Source organism: Etheostoma cragini, chromosome 1 (genome assembly GCF_013103735.1).
Source record: "Etheostoma cragini isolate CJK2018 chromosome 1, CSU_Ecrag_1.0, whole genome shotgun sequence".
In the NCBI taxonomy this organism is placed as follows: Eukaryota; Metazoa; Chordata; class Actinopteri; order Perciformes; family Percidae; genus Etheostoma; species Etheostoma cragini.
The window spans coordinates 16,987,921-17,012,869 of record NC_048407.1 but is presented as its reverse complement, the minus strand read 5'-3'; the positions used below and the strand labels follow the sequence as shown (position 1 = coordinate 17,012,869).

Here is a 24,949-nt window from a genome sequence, read left to right as displayed (position 1 = left end):
GTAGTACTAAGAAACCCAGCGTCTCACCCAGCTGAGTGATGTTGTAACGGGTGACGTTGCGAGGGAAGGTGATGGGACCAGTGAACAGCGGTGTGTGGGCTCTTCTGTAATACAGTCTGAAGCCTTGATGTTGGCCCATCTTGGAGGAAGGTTCCCACATGGCTTGTATAACACTGCTGTTCACCACCTTGGTGTAGAGGGAAGGAGGCGTTGGCACTGCAACACAATACGGACCGTCAACAATGTTGTACACCAACATGATAATAGCAGCACACAGTTCTTTTCATGGTAGTGTGAATTATGACACCTAATATGCAGTAACATTTACAGTAAATGCATCATCAGTTTTTAGTCTCAGCAAGCACTACAATACTCCTCTATTGCAAACCTTAATGCATGTTTATTATTAATGAAAGACATGCTGTGTGTGTGGGTGAGTTTGTGCGTGTGTGTGGGTGAGTGTTCTGCTCCCAGCTCACCCTCCCCATGAGTGCTCTCAGTGACACTGTCAGATGGTTTGCTGGCCCCATGGGATGTGTAGGCCTTGACGTAGAAGGTGTAACTGGTGGAGGGCTCCAGGTCCCTGATGATCTGCTGCAGCGTCACCTTACTGACGGCTTCCTCATACTCCATCTCTGCTGTGTCTGAAGAAAAGCAGAGAGACAGAAAGAAAAGCCGAAGCAGTTATTAATAGAACAAGGGATCAGGAGAGGAAACAGTAAATACAATAAATAGTTTTTGTGGTTCATTTTAGGTTACTGCCAATTTCACTGGTTTTATCAGCGCAGCTCTGTTGGGTAATAGCTAATCTAGTTTGGCCATGGGTGCCTGACTGATTATGGTGGGCTGAATGGTAGGGGTGGATTGAGAAAATGAAGGAGGTAAAAGGGGGAGTTTCAAATGATGTGGTAAAGCAATATATTGCTCTCAATCCAGAGACAACCAACCATAACCACTATCTACCTCCAGCCTTGTAACCATTGGGCCATGCCATCTTGGAAGGGTAATTACAGCAACATCTATTGATTGGGCCACGGAGCCCTTAATTATCCATCTTATTAAACTACACCCGCAACACACACACACACACCCTTGCTAAAAGCCATTAAAACAACAAAGTATACCAGGATGCAAATGTGCATGTATGAACCCAAACAGGTAGCATCATATCGACACATATGGAATCTAAGGCAAACATACTGAAATATGGTAGTAGTTGTATAGTAGTTATAGTTATTTATTAATCCATATGTACAGTGGAGTGTAGGGACATGTACTCTAGCAGTGAACACACTCTTAGTTGCTTGTTGGGAGTGATGCACTTCCCTTTTGCTCAATACCATTTATTTGCACTATGGACAAAAGCATCTGCCAAATGAATGCTGTGTAAATGTGATGGGAAACACCATCAATGTGGCATTTATCATTCTGCAATTGAGACTGCTGAAAGGGTTGTTGGGTTGCATCTGTCTGGAGCCCGTTTCACAAAATTTTCAAAATGAAATCCATTCAAGAATTCAAGAAATACCACACCAAGCATGGAAGATGAGAGTGACAATAGTTTGTGAAAAGGGAAGCTTGCACCATTTGTAATCTGCGTGTAACCAGTTTCTGGGAAACAGGCCCCTAGCTGTCAATGTCAGTGCTGTATCTCTTCATCACTTTAGTACAGCTTATTTACACTATCACATTTTATGGTAATTTATTATTATGTTATCTAGTGCAAATAAATATATTGAACTTCAGCACAGCCCCACCTGAAGTCTTGCGTATGTGGAGCACATAACCAATGATGTCCTCAGTGTTCTGATCAGGCTCCCTCCAGGACACCTGGATGTTGGTGGGTGACAGGGCTTCGGCCTGCAAGTGGGTGGGCACACCGGGCAGTCCATCAGCCCAGAGAACTGTGAGGCGGGCACTGGCCTGTGTGGAGCCGGCGCTGTTCTCGGCGATACACTGGTAGATTGCCTCGTCATCCTCGCTGATACCATATATTGTCAGTGTGCTGTGAGGGGAGCAGGGGAGAGGAGGTGGAACGGAAAGGGAAAAAATAAGAAATTACAATGGGGAAGTTTAGATTCTCTAACAGCAATATGAAACAAAAGAGTTGATTGTGTAAGACTGTATGTGAGAAATCTAAAATCCAAATCCAAAAATTCAATTCTACTGTTGAATTGGTAATTAAATTAAGTGTCTCTACAGTTTTCACTTAAGTAAAAGTAGTTACGGTTAAATGTACCCAAGTGGGTAACAGTGTTACATTATTGTTGCACAGTTAAATAATAAGAATGGTTTCACACATTGACCGACCTATTTTACATTTATGTGAAACAATTAGGCATACAAAAGTTGTACAATACCGGAGATAGATTCAAATTTAAATATTGATTCACCACTTGATGTAGCAACACCAACGGCGGACATTCCATCTAACTTTGTGGAATCACTCACAGTTGATATCTCAGGAGTAATGAGCCTTTATGTGCTTAGTGACACTATTTTCATCAAAAATAAGTCAAAATCTGTTGAACTATTCTGCTGACACACACCAAAAATGTTCCTCCTTGGTCAAAGTTCGTTTACTCTCTACTGGTAGTAGAGCATCACATTTTATTGTTTAGGTTTATCCATGGCAAAGTAATTTGTAACTAGTCTCCCAGAAATAAATGAATAAATTACAAGCATGATTACATCACACATCAGATAAAGACTGTATACAACAAAGAAGAAGAATGTGACAGTATATCAAAAGCACAAGGTACTGTGTACAGCTTTGTGTGTTTAAGTGAGTTAAAGAAAGAGCCACACAAGAGACCACAGCAGTATGTGTACAGTACAGAAGATCCTCACTTATGCAGACCGCGTACTTTCAAACTGATTCGTTTTCTAGTGGAACGCCCGTTGGAGTAGATAACTCTATTTCAGTATATCAAAAATGTTATTTGCCTGCATCAGTTAATCCTTTCATCTATCCATCCCCACACAAGTTACTCACCTTATCACTCATACCTCTATATAGAAATAGACACACAACCTCCCACACTCAGTGGCTTCACTGTAAATTCTCTTTCTTCTAACCTTCGTTCCTCACTTGTACCTCTGCCACTCTTCTTTTTGTCTGTCTTCTGTTTCTCGGCTTCCTCTTATTCATTCCTCCCACCTGGCCTGTCTTCTGTTATAGCAAAAATAAAAAGCCTTGTTTGTGTGTGTGTGTATGTGTGCATGTTGAGTAGTAGTTATTAGATGAGAACACATCATCCACTCCTCTCATTTGTCCCAAGCAAAGGAAAAATAAAACATTTAACTCTATGGAAATGATGCCCTGTGGTGCAAAACATCTCTTCTTGCATTCCTGCTGTATTTAAAGGTATAATATATGCGAGAACACGCAAATAATGAATACCTTGGGATAATGGAAGCACTTGAGTTGTAGCTTGGTCCATTTTGTTCTGCATGCGTCACACACAGCTTGCTGTTGTGTATAGCAGCGGGGGCTTTTGTAATCCAGGGTTAAGTCCCCGATGTGAAAGCCACCTTTATGCTTCATATTCCATTATATTTTTGATATATTTTGAATGTCATATGTGTTCTCTTTTTCATAGGATAAATACAGGTATTCCCACCCTAAATTGGTGCATAAAATGGCATCAGAATGCCGGAAATTAAGGCCTTCATGCTCAAAATAACCCTGGCAAATGGTGGAGGACAAAACCAAACCGTGGAGTAACCACTAATGACTTATCACATTAATACCATTTAAACACGCAAACAATACGCCTATCTGAACATGAAGTGAGGATACATGCATTACTAGAATAATTTTAAACTACAATGTTGTTTTCGCCCTTCCATTCTGTTGGACTGTGACTGTGTTAACATTGACATGTTTGTTGAAGTAGCTGAAATAAAGCCACTAAATGCTGTTGAGCCAAGAAACAAATTTGTCAACGATAATAACAATGAGACGAGAAACCCCCCCCCCCCACACACACTCACATTGCAGGCTGACTTCGTCTCTGTATTTGGTCTGGTTCTGGTGGGTAATTAACGGAGACATCTGCTCTTTACGTAAAGCCTTATGAATTGCCCTGTTGCTGAAAGGTGCTATGCAAATAAAGCTGCCTTGCCTTGCCATAACGGGTTGGATGGGTAGCGCATGGCGCACTGCTATGAGTCCATTAGGAAAATGTCCGGGATTACTCCACATTTTAATTGTGAATAGTGTGCATGTTATGCTAGGCCATGTTTGTTATGGTTGCATTACATTAAGTGCTTTGAGGTTCTGTAAGTTATTTTGGGGTACAATGATCCTGGAGAAAACTACAAGCAACCAAAGGGCAATCAATCAGCCTGTTCCAAACAGTTCCCATTGCCCGTTCACTGTTCCAAACATTGAACGGGCAATGTACTAGTTTTTCAAATAAGGTGAAGAAAACCCTTTGTCTTGTGGTCCTCATGCTGTGCTATAAGTAACAACAGTAGAATTGAATGCCACAGGAATTTCAAGGTATCCTATAGCTTTCCGCTCTGTCAATTGCAGCTTGTCAGAACTAGTCGGACAGCTTGTCATCTTTCTTTGACGGACAGGTTGGAGCTTCTGTCTATTAAATCAAGTAAAAATTATTATGAAATGCAAGTTCAATCCCATGAGGAAAAGCATGCCATTCATTTGAAGAGCAACATGTCAGTTGTGTGTGGTTTACGTGGTCTGTCACTGGTCACCTTCTAGACCTGTGAAATGGGACTTGAGGAAAGTGGTATTTCAGCTCTCGGCAAGTCATACCAGCCTCAGCGTGGTTTGAAGATGCATTTGTTATGACGAGTGAGTGCTCTTTTGGGTCAGATGGCAGGATGGAGAAGTAAATCATTCCATTTCCTTTTCAAAATTGATGTGCTTGGATACAATTACTGTACGTCTCTAATCTGGGTCAGCATAGTATGCGAGGAGGAAGAGTATATTCGCTCAGGTCTGCCAGGTGGATTCAATCTGTATAATTATCAGGTCAAAGAGGCCCTCTGTATTTCACCCTTTCGGAGCCAATCTCACCTCTGACCCTAGAGGTGGCAGCAGTCGCCAGCCCTGAGCTTGCTACTCAACCATCACATTTTTGACAGCCTTTCATATCAGCGATGGATGGAGTGTTTGCAGACAGCAAGCCCTGACCAGACGCCACAGATGCAAAGAGGCCCCCAGGGACGCAATACCCTGATGCCACCGGGCCTGGATGGGCTTCCTGAGTGTGTGAGGGGAATGCAGGGAAGTTTCACAAGACACTGCTTGTTTCAAAAGGTATAGCATCCAACCACATGTCTAGCCACATACACAGCACAGACTGATCCTGCTGGCGTGTAGCATATGAAATTCCACACCTGCTATCAAAACTTCCTTTCCAACTTCCAGGATGAAAGCTTTAGTGGTTCAAACATTTCAGAGTATCAAAATATGTGAAAAGACTAAGAGAGAAAGTAATTAATTCTTCTAAATTAGCTTGTAAACATATTCTTTTAGCTAATAATCATAGCACATAATGATTGCATCAATTTAAGTGGTTTTGCCAAAATTTAGTCTCTGTTGAAGTAGGTGTTACTCTTTTCTACTGCTGCTGAAGGTGAAAATGTAAACCACATTTTTACAGGAAAGACCTGATGGATGCCGGATGTTTAAAGTATTTTGTTCTAGGTTGAATCACAATTGTGTGAATTAGTCAAAGACCAAGAAAAACAAACACATGTATTCAGGAAAAACAATTTTGGTTTAGTCAAGTAATCCTATATCTATTTATTGAAATAAATTAAGAACTCTGAAAATTAGAATACTGTACTTATAAAGTTATTTTCCTGGACGAGTCTTTAAATTGTTGTGCGTAAGTTAGATACCATTTTGTGAAAACTGTAAACAAAGCCTCTTCAATCTGGTATCATACGTTTTTTTCTTCCTGAAGATTTATCTGTGTGAACCTACCTTGAGCCAATCCTCCTTCCTTTGGTGCCTCTTTCTTATCTATCTACTCTCACGTCAACAAATTGAATCGAGAAACTGTTGGAAAATGTATTAGTTGTGTGCAAATAAAATTGATTCACATTCTTGTCGCAATTCAAACTCTACAGATTCATATTCTTTTTTTTCAAGTTTTGTAATACCGTGTATACGATGAATTGAGAAACTTTTTTGAATCAAAAATCGATTTTGAATCAATTTTTGAGCCTAAAAACTCATATAGAGTCCAATTGTGACATTGTGCACCCTTTAACGTAAGTATTCCTTTTGTCTTATTAAACCTTTAGAACACTGTGAACTAAACTCTACTTTGTGTCCCTTTGTGCTCCGAGATCTCTACCTGCTTTCAGAGTCAACTAACAGAGGTCAGCCCAGATTTTGATCGGATATGAACCACAAAACAATCTAGATTGGATTGTTTCTTAACAAGGATCTCAGTTAAGAAGCGTACAAAATTACAGAAAGTTTAGTGGACATCTCGTTTAATATTATTTCTTTTTAAAGATTTATTTCAATAAGATTGTTTGGACACAAGTTTTAGATTTCATTGATCTACATTAATATGTAAGGAGAGCAAGGCCGACAACGATCGATACAATGTGTGAGGAAATAAAGTAGGATGGAAAGTCTGAGTGAGAGAGAAGAAGAGATTTGGGAGGTATATGGACAGACTTTGGGCTGTTGGCCTGTCTTACATGAAGTCCAAAGCCAAGCTGTCCTATCCTGGCAGATTGACACCATCATTTACTCATCAGTTGAAGGTCATTTACAGATTGACAGAAAATGCCGTGGGTCAGGGGAGTGGCTGACAGTGGGGCCTGGGACCTGTTGTTTGGCTGTGTTTACCCTCCGTTGTCTCTGAGCAGTACCCCATCAAAAGACAGCATGGCTATTCTGGATCCAGCAAGAGAGAAAGGGGGGAAAACGGGGACAAAGAGAGAACAGGAGGAAGAGGTGGGGAAGGAAGAGGGGAGGAGCGATCGGGCCGTCTGTGGCCTGAGAGGAGGGAAGGGCCCAGGGATATGAGTGATTACAGGCAGGGTTAGAGTTCAAGGCCAATGCCCAGGCTCTCTGTAATGGGGGCAGGAAAGGGGATGTGGGGCACAGAGAGGGGCAGCAAACAAGAAAGGCAAATCTGGGTAAAAGAAAGAGAAGAAAAAAGTAAAGAGAAGAAAACTCTTTGAAAAGATTCTGCAACGAAATGTCCAGGTTTGTGCGGTAGCCTGTTCCCTCATATGTTGGCCATTAGTTATAAAACACCTCATGGCACTTACACACACTTGACGTTTTTTTCTATAGAACATAAACTACTCTCTCTACACCAATGTAAAACGGATCTATTTTTGTAGACAGAAAAAGCTACATTAGAAAAATATTCTTAGCATCTGTTTCTCAAATGTTCATTCAACCAAAGATATGTATTCACGTCATGTATTTCACATCGTGTATTTCCATCATCATCGGTTACAAAATCACTTTTTAAACAACACCGGTTGGATTTCAACCCTAACGATTATTACACTGTCTGATGTCAGATCACAGCTTGTACGTGTTGGATGATTACACGTGTCAGCTTTAGAGACTTAGGAGTGAGGCAAGTCCATAATTAGCAACAGCTCGCACAGAGGCTTGCAATAGCCATAATAGCGTGTTTTACAGGAGCCTGGTCAGTAAGGGCCAATAATGAATGGGGTACTAATAATGTGTGTGTGTTTACGTCTGAGAGTGTGTGCAGCTGTATATATGAAGGTCTGTTGAAACACAGCTTCAATCGAAGCATCGGGGTTTACAGAAACAGCTAATCTATCTTTTCCGACATCACTGCATCTTATGCAGCTTTTTCACCTAGCTGTGTCTTCTTTGTATGTGTTTTGTGTGTAAAGTGTGAGTACGGACGAGGAGTAAAGGCACGTTTGTGAATTTTCATGTTTGGGTTATGCGAGGCTACAAAATGAATGATGGCATGCACAGCAGTGCAATTTGTGTGCACATATGGGACTCGCTTGCTTTTTGTTTAATGTGTGTGCATGCATGTTTGTGAATGAAATGTACAATCGATTCATCTTGCTTCCCTTGTCCGATTTGCTTTTGAAGGTCAGCATCTTAAGAGATGGCTGAGGACAGAAACCTCAGTGTGTATGTTTTTACATGAACAACCACACAGTCATGCCTACCACAAACACTAATTAAAATATATTTCTAGGTATGCTGCACTCACAGTATATACAAGCTCCCTGAATCTGAGTATCCCAGTATGTATTTATAAGAACAGAATTGCTTTGCTGCTCGAAGCTGTGGAATATCATTTGCATTATATTACTTTGGTTTTATCTTGGTTCAGGAGGTTCTCTGTTCTCTAAATGGCTAACTGCATTTCCTGGTTGCTCTGATGCTCTGAAAAACCGCTCTATCTTGCTCTCTCTCTCTCCCATTTACTCTTCCTGCGACTCATCATTTCTCTTTTGGCAACACATTCATTTTTCTCCTTTTTTTCTACGTCTACGTCCGGCCTCTCATTTATTTCTTCCCTTTCCTCTTTCCTCTTCTGTTAGTCCCTCGGTCATCTCTCTTGACTAATGTAGACTGGTGGAGGCAGGTAGGAGTGGAGGAGTGTGTGTGACCGATGGAGGTGTCTGCTCCCTTCACTCACTGCTGCAGAGTGCAGGTATTGATTTTTTCTGTGTGTGCAAATTCAATAAATTCAGTTCATATATGCATTATAAGAACATAATTTGATGGTTGGCTTCCAGGGTCTTAACGTGCAGTAATTAATGCATAACATTACTTACTCAAAAGCACATATTATGGATAGCAAGAGTATGGCAGTTTGCACACACCCAGCAGTACTAGCAACAGGCTGGACACATCCAGTATGTTTGATCCTTTACAAAAAAGGGAGACTACAGGGTGTGTGCAATTACAGGGGTATCACACTTCTCAGCCTCACTGGTAAAGTCTACTCCAAGGTGCTGGAAAGGAGGGTTTGGCTGATAGTCAAACCTCAGGTTGAGGAGGAATAATGCAGATTCCGTCCTGGTCGTGGAATAACGGATCAGATCTTCACTCTTGCAAGGATCCTGGAGAAAGCCTGGGAGTATGCCCAACCGGTCTACATTTGTTTTGTGAATCTGAAAAAGGCGTATGGCCAGGTCCCCCGGGAGATACTGTGGGAGGTGCTGTGGGAGTATGGGGTGAGGGGGTCCCTTCTCAGGGCCATCCAATCTCTGTATGACCAAAGCGAGAGCTGTGTCCGGGTTCTCGGCAGTAAGTCGGACTCGTTTCAGGTGAGGATTGGCCTCCGCCAGGGCTGCCCGTTGTCACCAATCCTGTTTGTAGTATTTATAGACAGGATATAGAGGCGTAGTCGGGGTGGGGAGGGGTTGCTGTTGGTGGGCTGGGGATCTCATCGATGCTTTTAACGGAGGATGTGGTCCTGATGGCATCATCGGCCTGTGACCTTCAGCACTCACTGGATCGGTTCACAGCCGAGTGTGAAGCGGCTGGGATGAGGATCAGCATCTTTAAATCTGAGGCCATGGTTCTCAGCGGGAAACCGATGGAGTGCCTTCTTCAGGTAGTGAATGCGTCCTTACCCAAAGCGAAGGAGTTTAAATATCTTGGGGTCTTGTTCATGAGACTATGGAGCGGGAGATTGGTCGGAGAATTGGTGCAGCGGGTGTGTTATTATATTCAATTTATTGCACCGTTGTGACGCAAAGAGAGCTAGGCCAGAAAGCAAAACTCTCAAACTACCGGTCAGTTTTCGTTCCTACCCTCACTTATGGTCATGAAAGCTGGGTCATGACCGTAAGAACGAGATCCAGGGTACAAGCGGCCAAAATGTTTTTTTCTTAGGAGGGTGGCTGGCGTCTCCCTAAGAGATAGGGTGAGAAGCTCAGTCATCCGTGAGGAGCTCGGAGTAGAGCCTTCGCTTCGAAAGGAGCCAGTTGAGGTGGTTTGGGCAAATATAAGCCTTGTTTTTCCCCCTCTTATTGAACATGCTCATGACATGTGTCACGACTAAACGTTAGCGATTGGTTAGGGCAGATCCAGAGCGGCTCTGGACGGATCCAATAGTCCAACTTCCCAGAGAGTACCTGCCTTCAAGGAAGTTACCTCTTTTCAATGGAGAATGGCCAGACACTGTACAAATGAAATGTACGAGAGTCAGGCAGGACCAGACTATAAATTCTGCGCATATGTTGTCAAATTTATGAAGGTGTTTTTTCTAATTTGCTTGTGTTTTGTTTATTTGAGTGTATTTCATTAAGTTGCAGTGCTTTTCCCCCAGTCGGCCACCATAGAAAACAGTCACTGCAACATGCAGCCTTTACAGTGTGAGGTGATGAGAATGGGACTCAAGACATTCCTGAGGACTGTCATGAGAAAGCCTCCAACATACAGGCACAAATAAACTGAGGCTCATGTCTTGGCAGACGTTAATTCCAGCAACCTCCACTTTAGAAGCAACAGAAACGCAGAGTATGGTTTAGGCACTAGTGACCAATGATTAATACAACATCCATATTAATTATGTGAGCTGGGTCCAACTGTGTGAGGATACAGTGAGCACCGTCATGGTTGCGAGGGGAATCTGTATTAATGGGTTGAGTTTGCATTTTGTGATGGCCGACATAATGTCTCTTTTTTAGTTTTTTAGAAATCACTTTCTGATGATGTGTTACCCTTTCTAAAGGGGTTATGAGGCAATAACTTCTTTATCAAAGGTTTACAAATGCTTTATAGATCAGTTAAAACCATTCACCGAGGCAAATTACATGTAGGGTAACTACTGGGGCATTAAACCCCTTTCTAATTAATAAACATTGAGTTGCCAGGTTTTGTTTATCTTTTGTAATTGGTAATAATGCAGTTATATGTGTTGGTAATCCATTAATAAATACTTGTTGGTTTCACAAGTAAGCAAGTAAGCCCTGATGTGTAGAGTTACACATGCAATACGATTTTAAGAAAATGGATTTTGATCCGGATTAACTGGGCCATTAAAGGGTCTTACCGATTAATTTAAGAGCTAAAAAGACGGGTATCTTGCTGGATGATAAACAACAGCCACAAGAGCAATTCCCAGCCTGGCAGCCCAAAAGTTACTCTAATTGATGGCTTATAAATTATAAATAAAGATCTTTTAAGTATAAGTAAATAATTTATTGTCCATTTTATTAATGGATAATACATTTATATCAAGAGTTACTTATTAGTACCTAGAAGGAAGTATTCATCCTGCTGCCTTTGTACATGTAGAATATACTGTATGTAAACAATAAATTGGTAGGCGTAAGCATTGTAGTCTCAAAAAACATGATTCCGAGAAAACCTCTCCTTTGCTACAACACTACAAATTACAATGCTTAAAAAAGGGCAGTTTTGTAGACTGCAGGGCTATTACTCCCAACCAAGACAAATCTGTTTGTATTCCTATATATAATTATCACATTAACATAAGAGTAGAAAGCAGAGTGTTTTTCCACCTGTTGTTGTTCCTGAGTTTGACGTGTCCCCCAGGCTCCAGAATCTGCCCATTCTTCAGCCAGGTGAGCTGGGGCTCAGGCTCGCCCTGTGCCTGGCAGGTAAAGATGGCGGTGGTGCCGACAGGCCGAGCGATGGACTGCGGAGCTTGAACAAACTTTGCTGGAGCTGAAAGAGGAGGAAGACAGAGAGTCAGATGGCCTCTTTTCCGCAACGAAAAGGGCAGTGGCAGATGAATCAGTACAAGAGAAATAAACTGGAAGATGTAAGCAGAATCCAGCAATATTTTAAATGACAAAGAAATGACAAAGAAAAGTTTCAGAAAACAAGAGATGAGGAAAAAAAAGCATAAATAAAGAATGAGATTGACATAAAGAAAGAGAGGAAAGGCAAGACAGAGCGAAAATGAGAAAAAGTAGGACATCCCACAGGGTATGCAGTCTGTCATTTATTATAAAGAAGCAATGTACTGCAATATAGTTGTTTGGTATAAATACTGTTATTCAGGGTCAATAGAAGGATTAAGAGGCACCAGATCAATGTGACGGCAGGGAAATTTTAGAGAGAGAGAGAGAGAGAGACAGAGAAGAAGAAAAGTGGAAAGAAGAGAGCAAGACAATCAACAACAGCACTACTTTGGGACTAATGTGCTTTAAAGCAGCAACAAATTTACATGAAATTAAAGTGATGCAGTTTATAGTTTCATCATCTCCTGTTTCATCCCATGCTACATGCTTCCAGCTATGGTCAATTAGTGGTAATGATGTATTCATATGCAACGGTTCTCTTAGCAGAGAAGGTACTTTCTTTAAATCATAGAGTAATTAGTTACATCCGCTGGATTTCAATTACCGGGGGCCACCCACACCTGGCCTTTTCCTATTGGTCAAAACTGTGCATTTCTCTAACCTACCAAAAAATTTCATGGTACTGGCTACAACTCGTGTAATAAAGAATGGACAAAGAGAATAATATAACAGAACAAAGCAGAATAAAAAAATAAAAAAATAAAAAACACTTTTAGAGGGCATACTTAAAGGCAAATACCAGTTTTGCATGTTATAGACTATGAACTACACATTTAGTTTAAAGAAAGGCCTGCACATTATTGCATTTATTGACAATATTTTTAAACATACTGTATGTTCCAATATTAAAACATCCTACAATTTATATTGTAGGGGGTGTACTTAAAAATATACTTAAATACTGGAAGAAGAAAAAAACACAGCAGCTTTTTTTCACACTAAATCTGTCTTCTGGCTGTGACAACAGTCACATGCCAATAATCAAAAACAACACACCTTCAACATTCTGTGTGTGTGTGTTGCATTAGGTCATGGCGGTGTCCTGCGCAGTCGCTATGACGACCAGCCACCATTGCCTCACATATGAGGCAGTACTAATTCTGCAATGCAAAAAGGACGGGACACCGCGACCGAGTCAAGCCGATCCGAGCCGAGTAGAGCAGGTATTAGCAATGGGTAAGCGCCATAAAAGACCGATCCCAAATATGTGAAATGCCTACGTTTTTACACGGCCACATGCCCTCACATGTCCACGCAGCCGGACAGGCTATCAAAGCAAAGAACAGAGAGCTCTGATTACCACACACATGGAGGAAGTGTGACTTCATTTTCAGCTCAGGACGCCATTACTCCACTATATCTTTTATATAGCAAATATTTGTTGCTGTTATAATAATGTTTTGAATATTGAATACAGCCCCTTTAAAGATTTACTGGACTCAATTAAAGCCATAGAGGGTATACCTGAGAGGCAGCTATGCCTGGTTGTGACATTGTGAGTCTCTATACGATTACACCTCACACAGTTGGCCTTGTTGCTGCCACGAAGCCATCAACGTCCTATAATGACTTCATCGGATTTTTTCTTAAAAACAACTTATGGCCATCAAAAAAAAAAAAGAGTACAGCTATAGGCTTTACATTTGCTTTACTTGCCCGATTACAAACAGCAATAGGGCAAGTTATCATGATAGTTAGGGGGCTTTCACAAAGGACCACCCCTGGAATTCACAAGCTTTACCTAACAACCTCACCAGGGCTGTATGTGTGTGCTTTCAGTTTCCCTCCACAACTCTGATCGAAACTTTTGAAAATAGCACACTGCTTTTTTTTCAGAACTCACCTTGGACCACTAGACGTCCCTGAGCAGTCCTACGAACACGAGTCCCAGGTTTGTTAGCAGCACACACATAGACCCCTGAGTGCTGCACGCCCACATCTGAGATCATTAGGTTCCCTGTGCCGAGTACCTGGATTCCCTCCACACCGATGGGTCGGCCGTCTATTCGGGGAAAAGAGAGATATATCAGTTGAGAAGGTGTGTGTAATACAATAAAGATCGGAATGGGTTTAACTTGCCAGCCAAAAAAAACTATAGTAATGTATATTGCACGTTGACAGCCACAGTTTGACAGAGGCAGTGCAATTTCTGGCCCTGCCAGAGGTTAAGGTAAGAGGTTTTAACAGGGAAGTCTGTGATTCTGAGAATTGTAATGTCTACTGACAAAGCAGCCAGCACAACAGACTATGGCTGGGACGATTCAACACAAATAATTTGCGTAGAAAACTAAAAATAACATGGTTGCCTCCAGATTCTTTCAGATACACCCACGTATTAAAAAATTGTCGGCTTTAAATCAGGTTCGGGCTCATAATTCCCTTAGAAAGGAGAGAAAAACATTGCATTGCTTTTTTTTTTACAGTTTTTTTATTTTTACTGTTTTTTTGTGTGGATTCCTCCTGAAATGTGAATTTATTTTATTGTTGGATTTATTTGAAACATCTGAGTTCATATGTTGCTGAAATTGCACTTTTTAATGTAAGATTAAAGGGAGAAAAGATTGGCGGTTAAACAATAGCATATTCATTAGTTTACCTACTACTGTTAAAAAAAGCAAATATAGGTTATTCTTTTTGCACTTTAATTTAAGTTTTTATTTGTGTATTCCACCAGAAAGTTACTTTTTTTTTTGTTGGATTCATAGCCTGCATCTGGCTTCAGGTTGCAGTAAAAATTTATTTTACATTTTATTTGAACAATTTTAATAAATAGAGATTTGAACCTTATAGAAATTAGTTTGTATACATTGTTTATAATTGATCAATGGGGAAATATCGCTAATCAAAAAATGAATAGTTATATTAGTTGACTAAATGAAGAATAATTGCTTAATTAACCGTTTAAAAATTTATTGTTTTTAGCCCTACAACAGACACAAGGGTAATAAACAGAGGGAGGTCACCGAGTTTGTGATTGCTGTGTGACCGGTATTCATGTTGTAATTAGTTGTCTTCACTGGGAGCAGGTTGTCAGAGTGACATCCATTAGAAATCATTGATCATCGGGTTTTTCTTTCAATGTTTTTTTTTATTGTAAGTGCAGTTTCTTTAGTGGATGTTCAGTAATTTAAAGTTTTTATACTTAAACAGAAACTTTTTTTCTTTCTTCATGCCATGTCTGTCAAAGCCTCGTAGTACATTTGCTTTTAAGCAGTTACGCAGGAGATGTTACATTACATCACATGGCATTTAGCTCATGCTTTTATCTAAAGCGACTTACAAATGCTAAATATGTCAGAGGTTGCACACCTCTGCAGAAACTAAGGGTTAAGTGTCTTGCTCAGGGACACATTGGTTGATGTATCACAGTGTGAATCGAACCCAGGTCTCCCACACCAAACGCATGTGTCATATCCACTGTGCCATCACCATGTTCCAGCAGCCACTGAGGGACCATAAACTCCAAAAATTGCAACTTCTTATATCCAATCTCCTTGCACAATCCATTGCCGCCTCATCTCTGCTCTTGCTGTGCTTACTTTAAATGATAAATTCATACTTTCCTGTGCTCCATATCTGCAGTCTCTACCCCAACAATGACTCCAGTCTGCCACTGATATTAGCTATGGGGCCAAGGGTACATTTTAATTCCTATGACTTCTATGACTTCCATCTACAGCCTGTAAACCTGTATGGTCTAGATTTGATGTGTTAAAAGGCCAGGCAGGGAAGCAGGGTGATGGGTACCATGCAGGACACATGCAGAGATAGGAACCCAGGCAGAAATACAAACCTTATGGTCACTAGTCAGTGTATTTTTAAGTCTGCTTTTATATCTTTAATGCAAATAATTAAGGCAGGGCAAGTTTTAATTACAGTATGTAATCACATTTTTCTGTAAATAACAACTTGTACTGTGTGTGTCAAAATTGTACAAAATGTAGCAATATAAAACAAAACAAATTTACAATTCAAGGGATTACCCACAAAACAAAAAATTACATCTGACGTATTAACGACAAAGAAAATATAATCATGCAAAAAAATCTGTGTAAAGCTGACGTAAAAAAATAGGATTTTTGAGACAACCTTTAATCACGTATGTTTACTTGTACATACACAGACAAAAGCTATCATCACAACAAACACACAGTTCATTCTGGATTTTTCTAACCAGACCTTGTCTGAAGATCTAACCTCTCTCACAGTTTTCCTGGTGAAGTCAACAATTCACAAACCAGCCATTAAATCCATTAGAAGTAATCAGATGGAAGATGTAATCTTGTGGTGATGGATTACGAAGAAGATTATAGTTGTAATTCATCATGGCAAATTATTGAGATGAAATAAATCACTCCAACTTGCCTGTCAAGTGGTTTTACTCTGCGTCCGTTATAATGATGTGTTTTATGGCCATTTCTGCATTTTTCAATTATCTCAAACTTACTTCTCGGTCCAGCGAGCTTTTGTCTTAACAAAGGCGGTCTTGTTTTTTCTTGGCTTTTTCTACTATATTTCTCTCTCTTTCTCTCTTACACCCTCTATCAGGTTCTCTCTGTCAGGCACTAATTAACTTAGTGTCAGAAAAGAAAGAGCACAAGCTGTGGTGCTGTTGAATGAACAGCAGCAAAAAAAAACTGGCATTAAGGAGTGACCGATGTGAAACTATCAGATTCATTATGCAGCTTATCCCAGCCTCCCTGCCGTAATCTAATAGATACATTTAATTCTAGTGACATTGTGTAAGGCAATAGCCTCAATCTGATTATGCTCAACTGCTTGGGAGGGGCAACAATTTACATTCGGAACAGCAAATCAAATTGGATAATAGGTAAAGAAAACAGATACCAGGTTGAAAAATTGGTTACGACAGACTTTGAGTGATATTCAAGAAAAAATGCAGATGGCAAGAGGGGGAAACTAATTGTAACTGTTTCTCCTCATAGCAATTACTCAAAGGCTCTCCGATGCCTCGAAAGAGGTTCAACTTCATGAGGAGATGAAGCACGCATTTATCAACAGAGTCAAACATATTGTTTAGCCTCAAGGCCTAATGTTGAATCATATTGCCTCATGTATATACAAAGATGTTCCATTATATCAAATGTATTCTGTGCACATAATGTTCATTACACAATGGAGGACAAACCAAAGCTGTGCTGCAAAGAACATGCAAACACAGAAGGACACAGTACATAGGAGCCAGAGACAGAAAAGACTCAGATTTCACATGCAAGAACACACACTGAAATTGTACTTTGGCTGAGTGACACATTCGTCAACACGAATCTTCCGGGACCTTTTCTATGATCTGATCAGGCATTTTTCTCACCTAGTCTGCTCCAAGATACAATAGGCCGAGGGTATCCGGTAGCAACACACTCCAAGATAGCAGTTTGGTGAACAGTGAGGGTAAGGTTTTCTGGACCGACCACTATCATAGGCTCTTTGTAAACAGATGACTGAGAGCCTGGGAAAGAAAACAGGGGAGAGGGTAGAATAAGATGGGAACAAGCATGATGGATGGCATCCTTTAATTGGATTTCTCAAGAGTGCATTAGCTCAATATGCTGCTATCTCAAGAGTCAGGCAGAGAAACAATAGGTTTGGAAAATCGGAGGTTTATGCTGGGTAGATAGCCTGCTCGTGGTATGTAAATGTGAAATGAATAACATATAAAAACCTGAAACAGTGAGGAGAGCCTCTGTGCTGTGTTTCACTCCTGCACTGTTATGGGCGACACAGCAGAACTTCCCACTGTCTTCCTCACGCACTCCTGTAATCTGCAGAACACCTGTGGGCAGAAGTGTGTACCTACGAGATAGAAACAAAACCACAAGACAAAGATAAATAAGATAAGACCTGGTAAATGACTGATAAAGTGCTGCCATCTCCAATAAGTGTCAGGCCGTGATGTGGATTGGTCCAACCTCTCGTCCTTGGTGTCCACCAAACGGCTATCTTTCTCCCAGCTGATGAGAGGCTCTGGCAGACCATGGATCTGGCACTGGAATCTAGCTACACCGGACTCCTCAGCATGCACCGACTCTGGTTGGACATGGAAGTCTGCCATGGCTATAGAGGGAGAGAGAGGGGGGATATTAAGTCATAATATCACAACATAGCTACAGTGCAAAAAGCCTGGTTTACAGGGATTACTTTTTGTTTTCTAGAAAATTAACAGCATATCTATCAAATCAACAAAGGGAAATGGATTATTTTTCTGACACATGTATGTTGTTGTCGTTTCTTTTTGTTTCTAATTTAAGAAAGTTAACTGACAACAGAAAGCAACTGGAAAGTATGTTTCATACAAATATAATGATATAGCATATTTTTTTTCACAAAGGGATTATGTGAGTAATGCAGTTTTAATCTGAATGTTGTTTAAAGCCTTAATCCTAACTTTCTGAAAAGCTTTTCTACGAAAGTCACAATGAAGTTATAAGAGCCATTTCTCCTCAAGACAAGATGCGACACATGTACCACTGTGTCTGAGTCATCAGTTGCTGAAGGTGATCTCTACATACATATGGAAAGTATGGGACATATGGATTTCCTGCCATATGTTGGCATTTAGTATTTAGGCCAGGCATGTTTTTAAAAATGCATGCTAATACAAACATCACCATATAGCAAAACCAGCATCAATACAGGGAGCCTCATTCAGTGCACTTCACATTTCCATTGCCGGTAGAACAAAAGCAGCATCGAAGGTGGAGCGAGCGACAAACTCAATTAGACAGTCCCCCTTCTTCCACCATTCTCCCACCTTCTTCAACACAAGTGTACTCATTAAATGTCAACCTTAATTAACTTGGACACGGGAGGACTTATCTAAACACTGTTAGCATACCAACAGGCACGGACCCCTTACTATTTCATAACCTCCTGCTCTTCCCAAACTGTGGCCTGCATTAATTCATTATGAAGGAAGTAGGCAGCACTACGCAGGAGTCTTATTTATGCCAATGACATGCTTGGCTCTTCCATGTTTGTCCTTTTGTTATTACACTGTTATTTGTTTCGCCATTTGTTTCCTCTTGTCTTTATTTTTCACTGTAGATAGTAAGTTTGGTATATTTAAAGGCTTATCTCCTGTTTCTGCATTGAATCTTTTCTACTGACAAGCCATTCATATTGAAAAGCGTTGATATAGAGACATGATACAGTTTAAAAGGTTTTAAATTTAAATAAAACATTCTTGTCAATGGCCTAAGAGAGGGAGAGAGAAAGAGAGAGAGAAAGAGAGAGAGAGAGAGAGAGAGAAAGATACTTTATTAAGAGGGGCAGTACTTTAGAGCAATGTGGCTGCACCAGTGGTCTAGTGCTGGGATTATTCCATTTCAGAACTAATGAGAAGCGTAGCATTCTCCAACACAACTTGAACTTAGATCTCTGAATGGATGTGCGAAGCTCTGATGAAAATTTAAACATGCTAGTGACAGCTCATACTTTCAACGCTTGAGTTCTCTTTGAGAAGAGAACTCATTTTTACTGTTTGCATTGTTTTGTACCAATATAAATACGGACCAAAATTTCTCAGAAGTTACTTAGCTTGACAGTTTTCTGGGGCTCGTATTTTTTCTTTTGCCTCTCTACTACAAGGCCTTGCTTAAACAGCTATATATCTTGCTTGGGTAATTCAGCCCAAGTGCCTCTCTCAGGGGTCTAACTGCAATTTTTCCACATGGGACCCACAACCTTCTAGCCATAAAACATTACTGCCAACCTCACTGTGAAGCATAAATGGCTTTAAAGTCACAGAGAACTTCAGCAAAAGTATCCCCAAACTTCTATTATAGCACATATTTAGCTCTTTACCATGTTCTTTAGATTAGTTCATTAGTTTCCATGTACCACAGGGGACTGTGAGTCCTAGAATATTCTTCTCTGTCACTTCCATTTACTAAAGTTGCTAAACACTGAACCTTTGAAAACTTGTCAGAAGTATCAAATTATTGTTTAATTCACAAGAAAGAATTTTGGCCCAGTAGGATATTTTCATTGGTTCACACTTTATTTCGGGAATGAGAGTTGACAAAAGCTATCAGCAACACTTTCTGCCTTGGCCTGCTGTAATACGGAGCTTGGGGCAGATGCTGGAGTGTAGCATTAAATGAATGCCCTGAAGGCACCGTCACTGCACAAAGGTTAGGAGTATCAGACTTTGTGTATAGCACTTTTAATGCAAGCAAATGTAGCCCCCCCCCTACCAAACACACACATACACACAAATATATATTCACATAACACAATATCCCTCTCCCTGGCTCCATTCACCAAACCCAAATGCAACGGAAAAAATAAACAATTCATTAAAAAATAAGGATCTGCGCTGATTGAGTAGTGAAACAGCTAGGAATCCTTCAGAAAACAACACAGAAAACCAGCTGCTTAGAGTGACTGGATGGTCGCTGTCTAGGAACCCATTGTCAAATTACTGTAAGATACAGACACACATGAACGCACACTGCTGTTTGAACTGTCCATGTGTACTGGGAGCACTGGGGACATAGAAAGAGGAACAATATTGCTCTTGAATGCTGAGGAACAAAAGGAGTTAAAAAAGGAGGACCATTGCCTATAGGAGCTTTGTTGTGCATCTCTGCCAAGTAGTCATGGTTTTCGCTGATCTGGCAGTTCTGTGCGTCCAAAGACTCAACCCCCTGCTAACGGGCCCCACCCTTGGCCCTCGTGCATAAAACATGTATTCTCTAGGAGGCCCACGTCCCTGTGACTAGCCACACACTCGTGGAATCAGACACAATTGGAGAAATCACATTAGGGTTACATATGCGGATAAACACATACAGAGCCAGAGAATCTTGTTCATAGTCTGTGCTGGGTGTGAAGGAAAACAGCCCTACGCAATCTGCATTATGCATGTGCCTTGTATTGTATGAGAGATTGCAGAGTCAATCTAAAGTTGTATAGCTCAGCTACAACACATACATATAAGCAAATGCAAAGAGCTGCTTCAACAGAAACAAACAACTGCATCGATCCCCCCTCGATGCTGCTGGAAAAAACAGAAAAACATGAGGCACCCACACTTGCACAGTTCCCAGCCCCAACAGACATGTTCCTCTATTGTTTTTCACTTTTCCTTTCCTTTGCTATGTGTTGACAGACACTCACACATGATTAAAGACTGTCCACAACCAGCATGATACTGTTGGCTTAAATGGAGCAGGTCTAATTACTGCAATACGGGAGAGAATAGTTGGGGTGAATACTAAAAAGAAAACCACAGACAGGTGCACAAGGAGGAAATTGCTCCTTGAACATATGTCTGACGGTTCATCTGCGACAACCACTGAAAGGAGAGTGAGTGAGAGAGCAATATGAGGGAAGGTCACAGACAGGAAATGTGTGGTGAATTAGATAGGTAGTTGAACTGTAAATGTGTGTTTTACAATTTACAACCAAATAGTTCCAATAGGGAGCCAGAAACAGGCAGAAATTAACATCAACATTTTACATGCTGAAAACGAAAAGACACAAAAGATTAAATATGTCTCCACCAAAAGCTGATGTACTGATTATTGGGTTTGAGGGCCAATGACGAGCTAAAAGGGCAGTCAATATGTTATTATTTCCCCATCCTTTAATTCCACAATACTGGTAATTATACACACACACACACACACACACACACACACACACACACACACACACACACACACACTCAACAGAGAATAATTAACAAGTTGATTAAAAGCCCACACTGTGCGGTATTCTGTAACAACAGGGACCAAAACAGCCAATCTGATGAGAAATTTCCATGGTTTTTTTCCAGGGCTTGGGATGATTCATTGATATGACAAAAGTAATGATGCCAGTAGACGTACATGCATCCTACAGCACCATTCAAACCTGCAGCTATGGCGTTAAGCTTCAGTGAACCTCATGTATAAATGGCATCTCCCTCCCTCACATCTTCCCTTGCCCCTAGGCCACCCCTTGCTATACCGTACATTTCAACTGCTCTTTATTGCACCCCTCCCCACACCCCCATGAGCCCTCTCAGGCCTGTGACATCATTAAGCACATGTTGTTCAAGCAATGGCAGCAATGACTGCCGTACCCAATCCACCCCCACTTCGGTAAACCAGCAAAATAGAGATGAGGCCCATAAATAATGGAGATTGTGTACATTGCTATTCCAGCGTGGAGTGCCCACACTTCAACAGCCTTTAAATAGGCATCCCTAAAATAGCAGGTCCCATTGCTTGGACCCTAGAGATGGCATTTTAATGCAGATGTGATATTTTATTATCTCCCTACCCCACTGGGCCTCCCCCCACCCTGCGCCCAAGCCTGGGCACTCCTTGTTATCAATCTGCTGGTTTGTGGTGCGTGATGCTTATCACCTGCGAAAGGAAGGCTGCACAGGCGTGGGCTGTACTCTGTCTTCCTCTGACATTCACCCACCTCCTTTTAATGTTTTGGCAATTCAACACCTTCCCATGTCCGTACATGCATGAGTCAAAGCATCAATTGAGCTGCATATCTGACATTTGCCCTCAGCTGGCAGATAAATGGATGAGGTAAGTAAAGCCCAGGAACCAGACCAACTGATTATTTATAATAGAAGCTCTCCAGCCAAAATACCTGTAATATGTCTTAGCAGGAACCTACAAGCATGCTTTATTGTTTTTTTTTGTAGCAGTTAGCTTTTCATTTAACACTTTGTATTACTTTATGATAAGAAATACATTTTCTGTCATACCTTATGTTTTTCTGTTGTGTCTGGCATATGATCAGTCTTTACTCAACAGGAACAGGTGGTTGGCCAGTGCACACTTTAACTTTACATGTTGTAGCATGGATTGTCCATTTTAATGCAACAATGGAGGGAGGAATTATTCTTTAGGATAGTTTACTCAAAAACTGAAATGAAAAACTCATGGTGGCGCTAGAGGAAAAGTTGTGGGATCACCAAAGTTATTAGGATTCATCCTCTGGTAAACACGGATGCCTGTACAAAATTTCATTTTTATCCAACCAATATTTGTTCAAATATTTCAAATACATATTTCAGTCTGGACCAGTGTTGTGGACCAACACATGTGGATATGAGACTCACATTGCCAACCACAGAGCCACACAACCATAGTGTGACTAAAAACTACCTGAATGAATACCTGTATGAGTTTTTTAAATAATCAATATTGAATGGTGTGCCCTTGTTTCAAATGTGGAGAGAGGGCGTTGAGAAGAATGTGACGGCACAGCATGAATCAAAGACTCAAACGCCAATATAAGAGCCTTTTGGGCATATCAGAACACACGGATCAGCTAAATGTCGACCAGAAAACACATATATGCTGTCCACTTCAAATACAAACCTAGTTTTTCTTTTCATGATTTTCCAGCCTTGTCTCCTGTGATTTCCTCCTATTTGATTTTATTTAACTCACAGCTGAACATGACCAATTGTCTTACTTTGCCCCTTTTCACATTACAAAATTGTTTTGACTGGAATTTAATAGCCTTTTCTGCTTGTGTTGCATGCTTGTTTGCTTAAGGCCTTCCTGTGGTGTGATTGTCCTTAGTCTGTTGTGTTGATCAATACTGTTGAGCTTGTGTGCACTAAGTTAAATATAGTCAGATTGATGGCTGCTATTAAGGCTCCCTGTAGAAAGTGTAGGGAGCAGCAATGCTACAACACTTACCACTTACAATAATGCTGAACATACGCCTCTGTTTACCGAGGAAGTTATTGAAAGGCAACAATATGTAGAGTAAACCAAAAAATAAGAATCCCTGTACATTATAATGCAATCCAACACAACAGTTCTGTTAAAACTACCTTTGTAAAGATAAGAAATGTCCCAGGCCTGTAGTACTTGAATCTGGACTCGTTGGTATTTGGACTCAGACTTGTCTTGGACTCGGCCATTGGACTCGTCAAATATTCTAGCTGGACTCGACTGAGTTTAGCACTATACACTTTTTTTCAAAAATAACTTTCTAATTCAAAACTAAAACACTGATGAGGCGTGCTTGTTCAGATAACAAGTGTTGGATTAATTTGAAAGTCCATCAAGAACAGGCATTGGCATTGGTCGCCTGGTATCGACTGGCCTAATCATCAGTTTATTTTTGTCCACAGACATAATGTCAGCAAGCACTTTGTACTATGGATTCTTCAAGACAAGGGAAAAGTTCAAGAATGGGGACCTTTGTTTTTTTAGCTTTCTTGCTTGTTTTTTAGTCAATTTTCCAGGGGCAGTCCATAAGAAACAGAAAAAAAGAATCAACATCTAAAATGTGAAGACTACCTTTGTAAAATGTAATCATATGCTAAATTTGGGGGTATAGTAACAAGATCAATTGAATCAGTCAATTAATCATTAATTATTCAGCAACTATTTTGATAATTAATTGCAATTGCCTTGCTTTGTTTAGCACATATGCCTTATTTCAGTTTCTCAATGCTAGTTTTCTTATTTTCTATGATATTAAACGAAATCTCTTTGGATTTTGAACTGTTGGCTGGACGAGTGTGGTCTAGACCTACTCTATCTGTAAAGTGTCTGGAGATAACTCTTGTTCTAAATTGATACTATATATAATTAAGAAAAAAGAAAGAATAAGAAATTGAACTATTATGTCAGCTTAGACTTTTGAGAAATTGGGACGTGCACTTTTTATTATTCTTAGTACTTTATGGAACAAACAATCAATCAATACAACATAAAACTTTATATAAATAATATACAAAATCATGAATTGCAGACCTATTCATGGATTGTGCAACATTGTGAGGGTTCAAATATTTAGCTCCTCCATAGTATAGTAAAGCAAATTAGTTGTTTATATCATGTTTCATCTGCTTAGCATTATTACATAAAGTAGTATTATATAATATAATATTGCTACTGTAAACCCTTTGGCAACTCAATAACATTATATGTTTGTCTATATTCATTAGTCACAGCATCCATTATTGTACTGCCTGCTTAGATGGTCAATGCTGAACAAACACTGCAACTGAATAACTAGACAGTGCAAACCTCTGCAGCACAAACACAAAGTTAGCTATCACTTGCTCTGCATCAGCTATTTGTAGCAAAGTAATTAAGGTAAGAAGATAAATTAAGCTAGTCTCACAAAGAGAGTATGATGGGAAGGCACATTCTACACT

The 24,949-nt window shown here is 40.4% G+C and overlaps 1 protein-coding gene across 1 annotated transcript in view; it reads right to left on the bottom strand.

Moving 5' to 3' along the window:
• igdcc3 (immunoglobulin superfamily, DCC subclass, member 3) overlaps positions 1 to 24,949 on the bottom strand; it is a 63,561-nt gene that overhangs the window by 8,415 nt on the left and 30,197 nt on the right. Inside the window, exons 3-10 of the mRNA XM_034874340.1 lie at positions 17,724 to 17,868; positions 17,477 to 17,607; positions 17,126 to 17,263; positions 13,637 to 13,795; positions 11,488 to 11,653; positions 1,758 to 2,005; positions 480 to 644; positions 28 to 216 (exon numbers count right to left, since the gene is read on the bottom strand). Coding sequence (XP_034730231.1) covers positions 28 to 216; positions 480 to 644; positions 1,758 to 2,005; positions 11,488 to 11,653; positions 13,637 to 13,795; positions 17,126 to 17,263; positions 17,477 to 17,607; positions 17,724 to 17,868 — 1,341 coding nt within the window. The remainder of the gene's footprint in view (positions 1 to 27; positions 217 to 479; positions 645 to 1,757; positions 2,006 to 11,487; positions 11,654 to 13,636; positions 13,796 to 17,125; positions 17,264 to 17,476; positions 17,608 to 17,723; positions 17,869 to 24,949) is intronic.